The sequence below is a fragment of the Clupea harengus genome, chromosome 2 (genome assembly GCF_900700415.2).
Source record: "Clupea harengus chromosome 2, Ch_v2.0.2, whole genome shotgun sequence".
Classification (NCBI taxonomy): Eukaryota; Metazoa; Chordata; class Actinopteri; order Clupeiformes; family Clupeidae; genus Clupea; species Clupea harengus.
The window spans coordinates 21,322,742-21,340,241 of record NC_045153.1 but is presented as its reverse complement, the minus strand read 5'-3'; the positions used below and the strand labels follow the sequence as shown (position 1 = coordinate 21,340,241).

Genomic DNA, 17,500 nt, shown 5'->3' with positions numbered 1-17,500 from the left:
TATCACTCTCACACTCAAGCACCTCCGATTTGACCCGTGAATTCAAATAATTGTGCTAATTATTGCATTCACAAGCCTCCACAATCTGAGAAAGAGGGAGAGAGAGAGAGAGAGAGAGAGAGAGAGAGAGAGAGATGGTCCCTCAAATCTCCACCGTGGAGGATTCATTGGGGAAAACACAGGCGGCAGATTTCCACAGTGGCTTTAAAATATCATTATCACCCTCTCCAACACATCCGCACCCCCGTCCACTGCCGCTCGAGAATACCAAATTCTATTATTTGCTTAATTTTGTATTTAATCCCAGCTATGGCGGGTATCTGCAGTATTCTTTTCTTTATGTTTTCTTCCCTTTTTTTTCAACTGAAAACTGTGACTTGGACTAATTGAAAAAGCAATGTTAATTGTCTGGAGACTTCAAGGGAAGGAATTCAATCAAGCGCATGAGACGCCAAATGCCAATGAAACCAGCTGGCTATTGGCAGCCCAGCGGAGAGTCAGACCCACCTCTCCAGTCATACTTCTAGTCGCTCGGAGAACAATAAGAGCCAGACGACATACCTTACATGCATGCGAATAGAAGGCTAACCATAACGGGAAGGCCTGGGTTATTTTATAGGGGCGGTGTGTGTGTGTGTGTGTGTGTGTGTGTGTGTGTGTGTGTGTGTGTGTGTGTGTGTGTGTGTGTGTGTGTGTGTGTGTGTGTGTGTGTGTGGGGAAGGGGGGTGGGGGTGGTGGACTGCTTACAAAGATGAGCTGCTGAAGTGCATCTAAAGTAGGTCACTCTGCAGCAGGTGACATACATTGCTCACTTACAACATGTCTTTGAGCCTCTGTGTCTCGATGCGAGACAGGAACAGACGGCTTCATGGAGAAAAAAACCCCCAAATAATATCAAAAGTGACACATGAGTAGGCAATTTACTGAAGAATTATCTGAATGAATTGACCAGAAATACAGACACGGTTACTGTTTAGGTTGAGCACTCAATGCTATTGATGGAATTTAGGGCTTTGTAGGTGGGCTGAGACATCATACTTCTGATGCAATAAAGGTCTTTCCTTTTATTATAGCATGGTGAGTTTTGCCCCACTCTTTCCTCAACCACCCTTCTGTGTGCCTGTTTAATGTCTGGCTGCACATGCTCTGGACTTTTACTGTGAAGCAAAGATTAGTTTGCACTGCTCGACTTCCTGTCTGCCGAGAACACTGTCCAATCAGGTGGTAGAAAGGCATACATCTGAGATAGCTTTCAGCAAACATCAAACACTTGCTATCTCCCACACTGAGAGCATACATGATGACTACCGTCATTAAAACGCAAAGGAAACGCGCACCTTTCTCTATGTGCATCCTCTTGGACTCGTGGCTCATGTCGTGGGCGAGGTCCCCCTCCTTGGGTCCGGGCAGGATGCTGGGGGAGAGGCCCAGGAGGGCATGGTTCATGGACAGCCCGTTTTGGTGAATAGCTATGGGTGGGGGGGAGAGGGGAGCCATTACAACACAACAGGTGATATATCTCAGTGCTGCAGCAGACCCCTTTTGGGAGGCCATTTTATTGGCCATAAAAAAGGGCTCACCTAGAGTAATGTGATAGATAGTCAAAGAACACAGCCACGAGAGAGGAAAGAGAGAGAGACAGAGAGAGAGAGGGGGGGGTGCAATTATATTTCTCGGTTAAAAGAGCGGAGCACGTGTCCTTTGCTTTCATCTGTTTGCTGTGATTTGTGGTGAACCTCACCTACAGGTCTGCTAACCAGGCAGTCCAAATTATATGTGCTGTTGGACTGTTTGTACAGTGAAATGACAGATAAAGCCAGCCTTAGTCCCTGCAGTTCAAAGACACAGTCGCCACCGGCTCTCACATACGTGGTAGAGCAGGGAGAAAAATCAATCCTCCCACAGGGGAGAGATCACATAGGAAAAACAATGTTTGTTTCTTGGGTGTATCTACAACCAGTTATTCACACAACAGACAAACAATACAAAAATGAGCACCATTATCTGAGCAACTGTTAAGGACGTTTCCGATGGTTCAATTGCACTGTATACTTTATTATTGAATGTAGCATTAGTTACTAATAACTTCTCCAGGAGTAAAAGTATAGTCATCTTACTCGCCAGAAGACAGACCTCTAATCACCTTGAAACACCTTGGTTATTCTAAATTCACAAATTCATTAAACTGGCATGTTTTATACTAGTAATAATAAATACCATACTATTCTACTAGTAATTGAATTTACATAGTAAGTGATAACCATACAGCTTCATTCACATTACTGGATGCTGCACTGGTTAGCACCAACACAATGGCCCTCATTCTCCAACATTTTCTGAAGTTTCTTCTGAAATGTTTCTTACGGGCTTCGGAAAAACAACGTAAGCAAAAGACATCCGCCAAATTCATGCACGCTTGAAAATGTGGTCCTACGCAGCAGAAGTTTTCTGGGCTGTGCTCCCCCGGAAGAGTTTTCTTAAATTGAAAGCGCGTTCTCGTGCTCCTGAATTTGCATACATACACGCCCTGCCAGCTCCTTATAAGGGCACACAACCGTAGTGACGTGTGCAGTCGGAATCGACCGAATCTACACGAAAGCAACTCGTAAACGAGTCATGTCAAAGCGGAAAGCGATCACCCTCGAGTAAACGCAGATCTAACTTCAACTATATATGTCTATGACTTGAACGGTGCAGAGATGGACTGTTGCAGGATGTAGATGTGTCCATTCTATTCCACTATAGCTATATCAACGTAATTGAGTTTAGTGCTTATTTATTTATTCACTTACATTTGCAGTGTTCGTGTACATTACATTTAGTCATTTAGCAGACACTTTTGTCCAAAGCGACGTACAAGGGATAGAACAGTCAAGCTACGAGCAATAGAGACCTAGTGTAACAATAAATACTACTTTACATAAGAAATAGAAAAACGAAATAGGAAATAAAAACGAAGTGCAGGAATGTAACTGCTATAAGTGCAAGTTAAGCACTAGTCGAAGTGCCAGTTAGGAAGGGAGGTGCTCTCTGAAGAGTTGGGTCTTCAAAAGCTTCTTAAAGGTAGAGAGGGACGCGCCTGCTCTGGTAGTGCTAGGCAGTTCGTTCCACCAACGTGGAACTACTTGAAAATTCTGGATTGCCGTACTTGCACAGACGGCAGTGCCAAACGACGCTCACTAGACGAGCGCAGCATTCCGGTCTAGTGCTTTTATTTATTTTATGACATCACAGTGCCTCGTAGAATCATGACTATAGGCCTACATGTGAAACGTAATTGTTAATGATACTTTAATCCGAGGATCTGTAGAGTTGATGTGAACGCAATCACCAACGATTTCTCACAAATTCATTAACACGGAGAGTTTTGTGGTTTTTTAAGGAATCGCATTTGAGAAAACTCTGGCCGAGTTACGACTGCTATTTCGAGTTCGGAAAGTCTTCTGAAGTTCAGAGCAAATCCCAGATGAGAAAACTTTCATGAATGCCAAATGTTGTCCTAAATCCAATTCCTCTTAAATTCCTCTTAAATTCCTCTTAAATTCTTCTTAACTGCGTTCGAGAATGAGGCCCAATGTCCATAACTGCTGCAATCTTTACAGAGACATTAGAGACTCACCAGCAGCTGCCTGAGTGAAACTGGCACACCACTACATAATCACTGCACTATTAGTAGTTTTCAATTAGCAACTAGCTTATAGTGGAACTTGCCTTGGATCATTAAAAAATAACAAGTGTTGAAAAGGCTTATTCTAAAATACAGAGCTAAGCTTAGTGGCAGACCTGCAGACTGATAAAGTACAACACTACATCAGAACAGTTAGTAGCCATTTTAAATAACCAACTAACTGTTACTAGTAGTAAAAAACTGCATTGCCTTCTTTCACTTGGGTATGTGATGACGGGGCTTATCCTGAGCTGTGGAGCTGAGACCAGCGTTGAGTGGTAGTTAAGATGCTGTGGCCGGGCTGAGATGGCGTGGGTGCGCAGTTAGGGAGGGAGGTAGTGTGTGTGTGTGTGTGTGTGTGTCTGTGTGTGTGTGTGTGTGTGTGTGTGTGTGTGTGTGTGTGTGTGTGTGTGTGTGTGTGTGTGTGTGTGTGTGTATGTGTGGGTACATACGTATTCTGTCTGAGGAGCTCTCGGTGCGTGCGGGGGAGCTGGACACACTGCTGCTGCGCTGGGATGACGGATGGCTGCCTGGTCTCCGGCCATCTTCCAGGGAGGGGGCGGGAGATGGGCTGTCTGGAACGCGCTCCTGTTGGCCACATCAAAACACACAAACAGACACACACAGTCACACCAACAGAGACAGACACATACACAGACACAGACACAGACGCAGACACAAAGCCCCACACACCGACAAATACACAGAGCATCAGACGCACAGATGGAGACACACATTCACACACACACACACACATACACAGACAGAGGCACACACAAAACACTGTTAGCATATGCAGTCTATACACCGTGTACACACACCTAATAGTCTGCACACACCCGCCATTGCAAATCTACATCTGTACAGTGCAGAACCGATACATCACTGCATTAGACAGCTGCTAGTGCCTCTTGCTAGCTGCTTCTGCCTGCATCTCTTTCTCCCTCTCGTCCCTCTCTCATCCTTCTCTGTCTCCCCTTCCTTCCATCCCTCCTCTCTCTCTCTCTCTCCCCTCCTCCTCAGCACTGCAGCTGGGTGGCAGCAGGCGGAAAGCCCCAGTGCTGCTGCACAACACCAACACCTCTCTGCTATAGCAGATGATTAAATCCCCACCCTCCCCACACACACACACACACACACACACGCACACACATCCACACATCCACACACACACAGACACAGACACACTCACACGCTACTCCACTGTCACGTCTGGAGACGTATGCAGTCAGCGCAGTGAGAGATCACGGTGTGGTTACCTTGATGACTGAAGTCACCATTCTGGATGGTGCACTCTGTCCCTGCGCAGCGGCGGCCATATTGGCGATAGTGCTGAGATGGTTCATCTGACTCATTGCCATGGTGACCGAGGCGGGAGGCAGGCTGACTGGGATTAGGGGGTGGGGCATCATCATGAATGGAAGTTCTAAGCCTGGAAAAGAGAGAAAAAGGGGGAACACCGGTCACCGGTCAGTGGCTTTTACATCGACTCCCCCTGATAAGAGATGCAGATGCTGTTTAAATGACGCTCCGCTGACGACATAAAACGCACTGTGATCCCGCCATCAAAAGAACTGCGGGTGAACTTGTTTCAATCCAGTCATGTTTATCGAACTTAGAGTGACTCCTGAAAGAGTAAATAGCTTAGAGAAACATTCTTCCTTCCTCGTAAAAGGGAACCATCAGAGCAGCTGGGACCAAAATAATATACACTACATGTATTAGAATAATAATCCCAGTGTATAACTTGATACTTCCCCGCAGTATATTTTGGAGTTGTTACTTTTTATTAGCAAGAGACATAAATATTTTACTTCCATGTTTAATAATAGATACAGATTACAGTAATTAGGATAATAATGAAGGTAAGTTTGTCCACAGGAACACACATTCACACACACACACACACACACACACACACACACACACACACACACACACACACACACACACACACACACACCCACACACACACACACACACACACACACACACACACACACACACACACAGACACAGACACAGACATACACACCCACATACACACATAGTGTCTGCTACAAAGTTTACACAGCCTTTTAAAACAACACTCAATTAAGATATGTGGAGTAAAAAGAGAAATTATGAAAACATCCTCACCATTAATACTAAATGCATTAAAAAGAACCGCTGTGGAAAAAAGGCAGTTATGAAAGCCATTACCCAAATGACTAGTTAAGTTGTGCTGATAGAAGAAAAGGGGAAAAAATAGCACCATCTTCAAATGAGGCTAGCTACAGGCTAATTAGGAACACTCTGGACCAAAGATCTTGCCTCACTTTTTTGTGCATTTATAATGTCACAGTTTCTTTTTAAAGTCCAGAATAAACTTGCTATTCTATTAACTTTGCTGAGGGTGACACAAATTATTTTGGTCAGGGAAAGGCCTTATAATTGATAAAAATTAAACGCACTGTATTAGAGGCCGACATGGGAAAAAAAAGTTAGCACTGCGGGAGGAGGGCGAGAGAGAGAGAGAGAGAGAGAGAGAGAGAGAGAGAGAGAGAGAGAGAGAGAGAGAGAAAAGCCTGAGCTTCACTCGGAGCGCCTGCGCTGTGCTGCACCTCCAGACAGTGATTAAGTAGGTGGAGGGGAAACTGTCCCCTTTTCAAAGGACATGAGCGCACAAATAAGGTCAGATTCACAAGTCTGTCCCTGAACTGAGGACCCACTCGCGCTTCCCCGTCACTTTGAACATGGGGGATCAAAAAGTATGGTGGGGGTGGATGCTGGCAGTGGAGGAGTGAAGTGTGGAATGGGGAGGGGGGTTGCGGTGGTAAGCGAGTTTTGGTCTTCCACTTTCAAAGGCAGCACACACAAGTGCTTTAAAGAAAACTTCAGTGTCTCCGGTGAAATTGATTGAGTCACTTTTATTTTTTTGGGGCCCCTTTATTATTATTTTTCCATCCTCTGTTGTTCGGCTCAAGGTAGAAAGGGTGGTGGTGGGGGGTGGGGGGAGGGGGGGGGCAGAGGGGTAATCCATAAAACAACTCTTTGCTTTGGTATGAAAGTGGTATCAGTGGTTCCACTGTGGGTGCATGGATCTGCATGGAACAGCGGTCCAAAAGAGAGAAGAAAAAAAAAAGATTGGGAAGAGGACAAAAAAAAGAAAGAAAAGAAAGGAAAAGAGAAAAAAAAACAGCCCTCCTTCTCTGTGACACTTTCCTTCTCTGGAGAAGAAACATTCATTTCCATGAGAAAGATGGGACACAGCTTCACAGGGAAACACGTTCCGTTCCCAAACATTAAATAGGAAAAGCAGATTAAAGAGGAAAAGAGGAGGAGAAGGAGATGGGGGCGGAAGGGGGGGGGGGCGGTGGTTGGTGGTGGATGAAGCCAAGCAGCACCTTGTAAAAGGCGCCTCTCGTCGAGTACGGAGTCTGAATCAATTACCGCTCACACGACTGGACTCAATTAAAACTGCCGCCACCATTGCCGTGTGATTGCAGGATACTTACGGGTGGCGCGCGGGAGCAAATTGAGAGAGGCATTCATGCACGGAGCTACTTTTCACAGACACTCCACGGCCCGATTGACTGTTATCCCGCCTTTGTGCAGTGCAGAGCAGAGCAAAGCCGACTGAGGATCTGAGTGGATTCACAAGACATCAGCGCACACAAGCAGTGGGGGGAGAAATACTTATTAAAGATATTATGACTCCCCTTTTTTTGTCATTCAAATAGACCTCCATTCACGTCCTAAGGGCCATGAATGACGTCTCTTATGCTGACGGACACACTGAGTATGTGTGAGTGAGTTAGTGTGTGTGAGTGTGTGTGTGTGTGTGTGTGTGTCTGTGTGTCCATACAGTAGAAGACTGTTCTCTAGAGACCTAATCTCTACTTGTGCGCTTGTTCTGTCTCCTTTCATGTTCTGTACTGCTTAAGTGATGCTTTGCCTATAATGGCCTATTCAACAGCCTACAGGAAAGCCCTCAGTGGAGGCGAATGAGGGGGACCACCGGTCCCGCTCAGAGGACTTAGCTGAGCTGAAGAGCAGGCTGGTCCACAGAGGACAGGCCACACTCACAGTGTTTAAGGTGACGCTTGTTGCTGTTTATTTTATCGCTCCATTGGCTATCGGGTCGTTTCGTCTATTCATCATTCATCAAGTTAAACCCTATCATGTGTTTAACTCTTTCGAAAGGATGGTTGATTTATTTAGCAAAACAACCCTTGAAAAGTCAGAACAGAACTCATCAACTGACCAAGGTCATCTCCATTTTAGGCCAAAACTGCTGTTCATGTCCACACACACAATCTTAAAGTGTATCTGAACACACACAAGCTTAAAATGTATCTGTGCCAGCTATTTTTTAATAGATTTTCGCCATCTGTAAGTATACAGACCACCTACGGTATAGGTTTCAATTCTTTGACCCAATCCTTACCCACCCAGGCAAGAAATCAACACATATATGTATCACAACCTAAAGTGATAGCCAAAGTCCATATGTTCCATAACTGTGATGGCCAGGTTCCTTGACCAGCTATCTCCATTATAGAACATAGACATGTCTTCTATGACTCTGTTTATCTGATGCAGACATCCCTTCCTCGTGACCTTTTCCACTTGTTTGCAAGGCAGGTCTAGGGTTAATTCAATGATTTCATAACTATGAGGATCACAACACTGCCTAAGAGAGAACCACCTCACATACTGTACGTCTGTTGACCCCTCAGCCCTGTGTGTTTACAGGAATAGGAAATAATATAATTCTTATAATTCATATGGGATGCATATATTTTCCATGGGTATTTCACTGTTGTCCATTATGCTGTTTTAGGCTGAAACTGTCTTTTTTATTTTTACAAACTGCCAACATTATATCATACCATACCACATCATGATAAAACTTCACACATGGGGTATGTTAACATATCACACAATTGTGTACTTTGAGGATCAATCTGTACATTCCTGTATTTTTACATGTTTGTATTTTGGCCGTCCCCTCGACTGAAACATATTTAGGAGAGACTACAGCTTGAGATGGTATCTGTTCTGACAAATGTATATGTATCCTCATGCCAGGGATACTGTTAGAGGGATGCCACCAGAACGCATTTGAACATGCTACAAAGGGAGGAGTAACAACAGCAGACAGGAGAACAGAGCTATGCTTCTTAGCCTTCTGTTTCTCAGAAGTCCGATTCTTGGTTTTTGTTTGTTTGTTTGTTTGTTTGTTCGGTTGACTTTAATCTAGAAAGAGCTACCACTTAAAAAGCACCAAACTAGACCAGCCACTGTAACTGAAAACTGGAAACACGGAACTGCTTTTGTGAAAAGTTTGCACCAGAACTTTTGTTTTATGATCGCCGTGTGAATTAACCGAGGTGTGTGTTTTCTGTATTTGTTACCACTACTCATAAGTACGTTCACAAAGAAGTGGTTGCCGATCACCGGTACTCACTGCTTCTCAAGTGCTTCTCAAGCACCAAACTTTGCCCAAATATTCTCTATCTTTCACCGCCTGAATGCACTCCTCACCTTCCCACTGGCTCTACTTCAATCTCCCATGTGTGCTCATGTCAGAGGGAGGGGGCCCACTGATCATGGAAGGTAAGCAATACAAGCCAGACTACACTAGCACAGAGGTTGTGTATTTGAGAGGATGACAGCAACAAAATATGGAGGAATGTGTTTAAATATGAGTCATATACAGTTGCGCATGAAAGGATGTTAGAAGTGCATGCTTTTTTTTTGCCGTTTTTTTCAGTCATGCCAGCTTTAGGAATGACTGACATCTTGAAGTATCTGTAAAAAGGAATGGGCTTATATTGGTATATTCCCCATGGTCATCAAGAATAGCACATTTTCCATATGACCTGGATGTCGCCAGTGATGTTTATTTGGGCAATGGCAAAGCTATAAAACATATGTTCTTCTCACCAAGTTTATATACATCAGTCCAATCACATGGCGTGTATGACTCTTAACCTTAACTAACCCTCGAAGTCAACGCCTGTGAAGACAAGATGGCACTGACCAGTGGGCGTACTTCTAGGGCTCAATGTGCCGACTAATGAGAACCATTGAGATGAATGGAAATGCTGATCCATCATTCTCCTCAGGTCTGTATAACACCTCCCTATAAGTATACTGTACATTAACATATACATTTACATATAGTTATACAGGCAGGGAGTGTGTAGGTATGTATGCATATGTATGTAGGTGTAGATTGTTAATATTCATACACTGAATTATTTTTTATTTTTTTTTAAACTCAGTGGAACAATCTCTAATGAGGGTTTAAACGGAATGGTCTTTCAAATGAATGGGTGCAATTCAATTCTGAAAATAAGAGAGAGAAATGATCTCAATTCTGTTCCTGCACACCGAGAACAGAGCAGGCACTGTGGAGCAAAACAAACTGGTCCTTGTGAAGAAAGAAGCACACAACTTGAAAGGGGGGCACTAATGGACTTAATTTGCATCGGTTTACAGATTCCTCCTTCTTTATCTTCTAAATTTGGAAAAGCATCAAGACAATCACTATGAAATTGGGGATTCACTTCAAAATGCGATTGGCAGCCTTTAAAGGGAACACACGGATTGGTCTGATTTGTTTACTATGCTAAGTGTTGTCTCATGAAGTCTGTCAGATGTTGAAATGTGTTTGAGGCTTTTTTTTAAATAAGGGCTTAACCCTGGGAAGGAGACGGTTTGGAAACAGTTCTGGCCCAAATTGTACACAGATCTGTCGAATCTGACGCATCTATGTCCTTCTATGGCTTCAAATAGACATTCACTGAAATCAAGCCAGTTTGTCCAGCCGTGCTGAGGTTTTTAAGTATCTTCAGGGGAAAAAAAGAAATACATTTGTGTATCTTCAAGAAGACATACACTGAGCTGAGACTTGGATAACCCGTTCTCTCGCGTTCAATTTGGGAGTGGATACATGATATCACAGAAAATTATTAACCTGAGAGTTGCTGGGTAACTCGGCTAATCGAAGCAGACTGTGATCTCTCATTCACACACTGCGCTAAGCACTAGCATTTCTATCGAAATCATTATGGGCCAGGGGAGTGGTGACATATTGAAACACAAACCACATGCTTTCGGACAGAGGTAATGAAAAGGTGGCAGACAGAGAAGAGGGGAAAAGAAGGGGTTGGGGGTGGTGGTGGGGGGAGCAGCGGGAAGAGAGGGGCTAGCTGGGTCTCGGTTCTCATTAGCTTTCTCTTTTACTTCTGCATTATCCTTCACTATACAGAGATGGAGAGAGAGAGAGAGAGTGAAAGAAGGAGAGAGAGAGAGAGAGAGAGAGGGAGAGAAAGAGGGAAGATTTCCCTTGACAAAAATTAAACCAGCTCCTACTTGGCACTTTATTATCTCTTCAACTGAATGATTTATTGTTTGTGGAATGAAAGCAAAAGAGCAGGAAAATTACATTTTCGGGGCCGTGGCGCAAGCCCGGGTCCTGCCCGTGTCTTTAGCCCAATGTCCTGGAAGAGCTCACGACAAACAATAATGTCAGCCGTAATTGATCTAGGGTGGCTGCCGGGGGCCCTCCAGTAAAAGCCCACTATTTAAGCGACAATCCACCCGCCGCCCCTCAGAAGCTGTCTAATGAAGCTGTCTGTCTTTGCTATTTACCTTCTCTTAAATGGAAGGGAAAGATGTACTGTACGAGCCCTCCGAGAAGATTTGCTTTCTCCCCTCCGTGAAATAGGACCTGCGAACGCCTGTGGAATGCATAATTGCTTGCCGCAGTCAAAGCCGTGGATCCCGTGCTAATTAAATGACTGGTCTCGAGCCTATCTGTCTTTGTTTGGGAGTGGAGGGGGCACTGGAACAATAGGTTGTAAATGCTCTTGTCAAACAAATGCAATGCTGCGGCCAATCCTTTTGATTCGCGAATGAACCGGCTAAAGAAAATAAATAAACGAACGAATAAATAAATGAATGAAACCAAACAAGAGAAGGCGATGGACGGAAACCCACATCAAAGGTATTTGCATTCATTGTCACTTTGACATTAAGACTCCAGCCTCGTGGCATGATCTGGACGAACTTAATTTTTTATTACCGAGGAGTGGAAATGACTTGTACGTGCTGTCCACTCATATGAACCAATGTGAACCATTAATTGCCCTCATAAAATGGAGGAAGCTGTTTCCCCCTCACTTTTTTCCCCTCCTCAGACAGAGCGGAGGGGGGTGGAAAGAGAGAAGTGGACTACAATGAAGTCTGATGTTTGTACACACAGTCTGGAAAGCAGTGCTTTGTTGTGGCTAAATTGGGGCTTTCGAAGCCACTGAAAAAACAAGGAAGTGGCAGGTTTGTTCAACAAAATCTTATTTTTTTTATTTTTCTTAAACACAGCCCACCCCTATCATCCTCAACCCCCACAGTCTATACGTTAGTTAAAGTAAGGTACATTCTGCCCATAATCCGGCGTGGACAGGAAAGGATGCTGACTGGATAGTAAAATAAGCAGAACAAAGATATTTGAAAGGTGCTCTTGGATATAAAAGCAGCAGTCCCCTTCATAAACACAGTCTGGCATTGCAGGCAGTAATATAAAATACTTTTCTCGTTCACAGATGGCGGACTCAAGTCAAGGCTGGTAGACCCTGGCTCTCATTAAGGTCTACAGAAACCAAGGTGCTCCACTTTGATGTGCCCACCCACAGCCTCTGCAGTGTCATTGAGGGAGACTTTGAAGCTTTTGTGTGCTTACCGAATAACTTTAATCAAGAAGAAATAACATCTTGAATTTGTTAAAAATAGGGGAAATACCTGCAATGCACAGAGTCAGAGAGAAACAACTAAATAGGGGCACACAAAATTGACATACGATACAATTATCCAATATTTCACATACACACACACAGACACACACACACATACACACATGCATATACACAGACACACACGCATACACAGACACGCACGCATACACAGACTCAAAACAGAGGCATTCGTGCCACGATGGGAATGCTTTCAGCAGAAGTAGAAAATGTATGCGATAACATGCAGATCTGTCACACTAAACAAATTGCCCTGACAAACATCCTCACAGGGCTGCTTTAATAAGTAGCAGAGGGGCTAAGAAAACATCTCATCCACACTTGTGAGCACGAGCACTATAAAAAATAATGGTATAACAAAACATCTTTGGTTTGATGAGGCAGCATAATTACACTAGCCCAGAACCATCAAAGGAAACATGTGGTAGGGATTATTGAGGAGACAGCCAGTATTGTTTTCAACTGGGTCCTTTTTTTTTCCTCTCAGAGATAAAAACAGGAGGAGCAGTGTTTGGCATATGGTGCATGGGATTTTATTTTAATAATAACCTGTTATACAGTTAGAGCATTAATAAAGAAAATAAGAGAATCTGTGATCTCTAAAAATAAAAAACTCAAAGAAGGGAGAACAATTCCCCCCCCCCCTCTATTTAACAAGGAAAATGTCTAGAGAAAGAATGTGTTTGAAAACATAAAACATGTTTGGAATCCAGGTCCAAGTGTTTTCTTATTTAATTGCTCTTCGGTATGTGCTTATGCGATTGCTCAGCAAATGCCAAACCCATTTTCTCAAGACAATGAACCGTGTACTCGTGAAAAAAGGGACAGACTTTTGAGTTGAACTTGGATTAAAATAAAGAACTAACTAACTAAATAAATAAACAAATACAAAAACTGTGTAACAGAGTCAGTCAGACTTCATAAGGCTGCGGTAGCTGCAGTTGCTTCAGTGCCATAACTTGATCTGGTTAACATAATTATCCGCTCGGTCAAAGATACCCAGAAACGAGCCCTCAGGATGAATTACTGAGTAAGCACAAGCCCATCTGGGTCTGAAATGGTTTCTCTTCAAATCTGTCCCCCATCATTCTCAACAAAACCAACCATTGCACGAAGCTGCTAGCACTACTACTACTCCTACTACTGCTACTAGCATCTGCTTCCACTGAGGCCGTGATACATTCATGACCAATTAATAACCCCCCCCCCCCCCCCCCAACACACACACACATCCAATCCCCCCCACTTTCCCCTGAGGCAGTGACACCCAACCATATAGACGAATCACTTCCGTCTGATACTTAGCAAAGGGTCCCTTTTAAAAAGATTGCTTTAAGTCAATGGCCAGCAGTTGTCATTCGACTCGGACGGCAAAATGAAATATATCCTGCTGTGTTATCAATCACGACGCACGCAGTCCATCGCTCCGCTTTTGAGGGGATGAGGCTGGCCACCAGGATCATCTATTCTCATTATGAAATTAGCCTCACATCATCCTCTGTGGGAGTTAATCTGTTGTAACTGTCATGTGCTAATGATTCCGATGCACGGCGCATCACGACATCATCATTTTTATGTTTAAGTTTCGATCATGAGAAAGATACAGACAAGTATGACCCTTGAGGTGGAAATCAAGACGAAAAAAATAAATAAAAAAGGTAGAGGCAAGAATGGGACGCTGGTGGAAAACAAGCTTCTCTTAATGAATGTAATTCTACTTTAACGGCTTGCAGTCTTGCAGGCTATATGTGCCCAGGCCGTTTGCTGTAGCGACTGTGGAACAGTGTTAGCATGGAAGATGGATGGTTCTGAAATTTGGCCAGCGCTAGATGAAAGATCAGCTGTCATTATTACCCTGATGTGGAGCCGGTGACCAATGCTAAACCACAGACAGGAGGCTGCCATCACCAGAATGAGAACAGCCCTGTGGCAGGTCTCTGTGTTGGCCCTCAGGGAGAGAGAGACAGAGTGTGAGAGAGAGAGAGAGAGAGAGAGAGAGAGAGGGAGAGAGAGAGAGAGTGATAAAGACCAAAATAGAGAGGCAGCAACATAAAGAGTGAGAGAGAGGCAGGCAGACACAGAGGGAGGTAGGAAGAGAGTGTGTGAGAGAGTAAACCAGAAGGGAAGAGAGAGAGAGAGAGAGAGAGAATGATGGAGGAAGAAACAGAAACATTCCCTTAAAGAGAAAGAGGAATTTGTCACTGACAGCCCTACTGTATGAGTACCACATTCAAGGCACATTGAGGTATAGATCAATAGCTGGTACTCTCTAAATACATACACTACGCTGTATCCATGATTAAGTAATGTCATGCACAAAACACATTTGTGTTCGAACAAAAGCAGGCTTTTTTTCCCCTTAAACAATTGCTCACTGCATCTTTTTACAACTCCATTTTACTCCTTTCCAGAGTACACTATGAGCCCACGAGCGAAGGCTGGTTTACGTGTTATATGTGCTACTTGCGTTCGCTCCGTTCGTTTTTTTTGGGGGGTGGGGGGGGGTGAAAATATGGCAGTGGCAGGTCAACAGCCGGCCTTGGCTGAAACGCAGAGCAGGTTTATGAGTCCATCAGGACATCACCTGAGACCGCACTGGTTTATTCGGACTGACAGTTGGATTAACCTTGGCTGCGTCGCTGACTCCGCATGGATGATTGATGCATTCTGAAGGATAACCGTCCCCCCTTACATTTTAATTGTAGCAATGTTATTGTTGCTCTAATCGCCTTTAATAATACAATTGCACTTTAGTGTTGCGGCGTGCACTCAGACACGGCACAATCATAGGGGATGATGATAATGCATTACGCGCTCGTTTTGGGAGCTGTCTCCCATAATTGATTGTGCCGGAGTGACCTATCGGTACAATACTGCTCTCCATGCACTTTAAGTGCACGCATATTTCACATTACAAACTGAAAAGCCTTATCGTGTGTGAAAGGTTGAATGTCATTTATTACACGTATCACATTTACACCAAGTGACATTGTCTTTTCAAATTGCCCTGATCTCCTCAGTCCTATCTTTGCCTGCAAAGGTCACTCACATCCACTCGTTAAATGCAACCTGACAGAGATTAGTCAAAAGGGACAGCCAAATAGATGCATCACCACGGAATCAAACGTCTCCAAATTAATTTATCCAATTAATGAAATATGAGGACGAAGGCTGATTAGGTGTGACAAGTAAACTGGTCACTTTTTCTTTTTTTTTTTGCTTCCAAAATCCGCGCCGTCGCCATTATGAAGTGAGTGAATCGGACAGCAATACAAACATTTGCATTGGGGGGGTTGGGGAGGGGGTGGGGGGGTGCAGCGTGCTTTCCTCAGCTCAAAATAAAAACGCCACAACAATCATTCAGGGACGTGGGAGAGAACTTGATATGGATCATTACAGAAATAATGTTTAATCAACTCCTTCCGTATTGTAATCTATTTTTGCAGTTGTAGGCATTTGTGTAAACCAGTACACACAGCTTTGCACAATGTTGTCTCTCTCTCTCTGCCTCTCTCTGCCTCTCTCTCTCTCTATCTCTCCCTCTGCCTTTCTGTCTCTGTCTGTCTCTCCCTGTCTCTTCCCAATCATGCATATTCAATTTTATGCTGATGCTTAACTGTCGATGCACCCGGAATTAGAACAAGCCATTCGGCTTCATTAAAAATAAATGATTATCAAGTTATCTTTTTGAAATTCTATTAAAATGTGTGACGCTCTCCACTTATCTGTCACCTGCCTCCCCTGAGCATCCCAACACTAATAGAGTGACTCGGTAGACAGGTACCCATGGGAGCCCTCATCTTGCCAAACTGTCCGCTTCCGCTCCGTGTCGGCCTCCGACGGCTGGCTGGCTGCCTGGCTGCCCCCCTCCCCCCTCCCCCTTCCAAGCCCCGTCCCCCCTCCCGCGCAGAAAAACACAAATAAGACAAAGACACATCAGGATTGGCTGATGAGTGTCTGAAGCACCTTGGAAATAATGCGGGGGGGATGCTCTAAACGTGACAGAAGGTGACACGATATGTGCATGTGTGTGTGTTTTTCTGTCTCCGTTGTTTGTTTTTCATCTATTCTCAGAGACAAGGGGATGACGTAATCTTGTTTTCCCTGCAACACCCACCTACACACTCACACACACACAACACACACACATAAACACACCACGCAGGGCCCACAGGAGCGAGGTCACAGAGACACTGGGTGGGGGGGCACATTATCTGGGGTTGTTTTGGGGCAGTTTTAATTGCAGAAGCGGGTGACAGGCAGCGAGAGGGACGTGTGTTAGCCCTGGGCCGCCGACTGGTCACTTTCTCCTCCAGCGCCTAGCGACAGCAGAGAGAGAGAAAAAGAGAGAAAGAGAGAGAGAAAGAAAGAGAGAGAAAGAGAGAGAGAGAGAAATAAAGAGAGAGAGAAAGGCCAAAGAGGCTATGGAGAGACGAACATTTCCAAAGTGCCCTGCATTTTAACCATATGTGTGTGTTTGTGTTTACGTGTGTTTACATATGTCTGTTTATGTGTGTCTTTGTGTGCATATGCATGCGCATGTATGAGAGAGCGGCACCAGCTCGAACAAAGACAAACCCTTGTTGAATTTGTCCTTCCACAGAGAGGGATTTATTATTAGAAAGGACATAAACAGACTAATTAAATCACAGCAGTCAGGCCGAGATGACAGCTGGTGCAGTGTGTGACCACACAGATCCTTATCAAAGAGCGGGAGGCATGGCTCTCTCAATCCGCCCCTCCGTCGGGAGCTATTTTAGGGAGAGCCAACCGACGGAGCACACACGCGTGGTGCATGGCTTCTGCTAAAAGGGAAATTCAATGTACATAATGGCTGATTACAAAGGCCACGCTATACAGTATGCAAGCGAAGTGATGGATGCTCGCGCTTTGCAAACAACAGGGGCCCTGATTTCGTTTGTGTGAGCATTTAATTGTATTCTATTTCAGCACTGCTGGAAAGTTGACGGTGCTTATAAGCCCACATTCAAAGAAAGAACAAGTCAAAATGTATTCTTTTTTTTGCTTTCAT

General features: G+C 44.3%; 1 protein-coding gene across 4 annotated transcripts in view; it reads right to left on the bottom strand.

Annotated features, from left to right (window-relative positions):
• dachd (dachshund d) overlaps positions 1-17,500 on the bottom strand; it is a 114,790-nt gene that overhangs the window by 27,071 nt on the left and 70,219 nt on the right. For all 4 annotated transcript variants that reach the window (XM_031586592.2, XM_031586599.2, XM_031586606.2 and 1 more), the window contains exons 4-6: positions 4,927-5,099; positions 4,120-4,255; positions 1,338-1,469 (exon numbers count right to left, since the gene is read on the bottom strand). In XM_031586592.2, the coding sequence (XP_031442452.1) occupies positions 1,338-1,469; positions 4,120-4,255; positions 4,927-5,099 (441 nt within the window). The remainder of the gene's footprint in view (positions 1-1,337; positions 1,470-4,119; positions 4,256-4,926; positions 5,100-17,500) is intronic.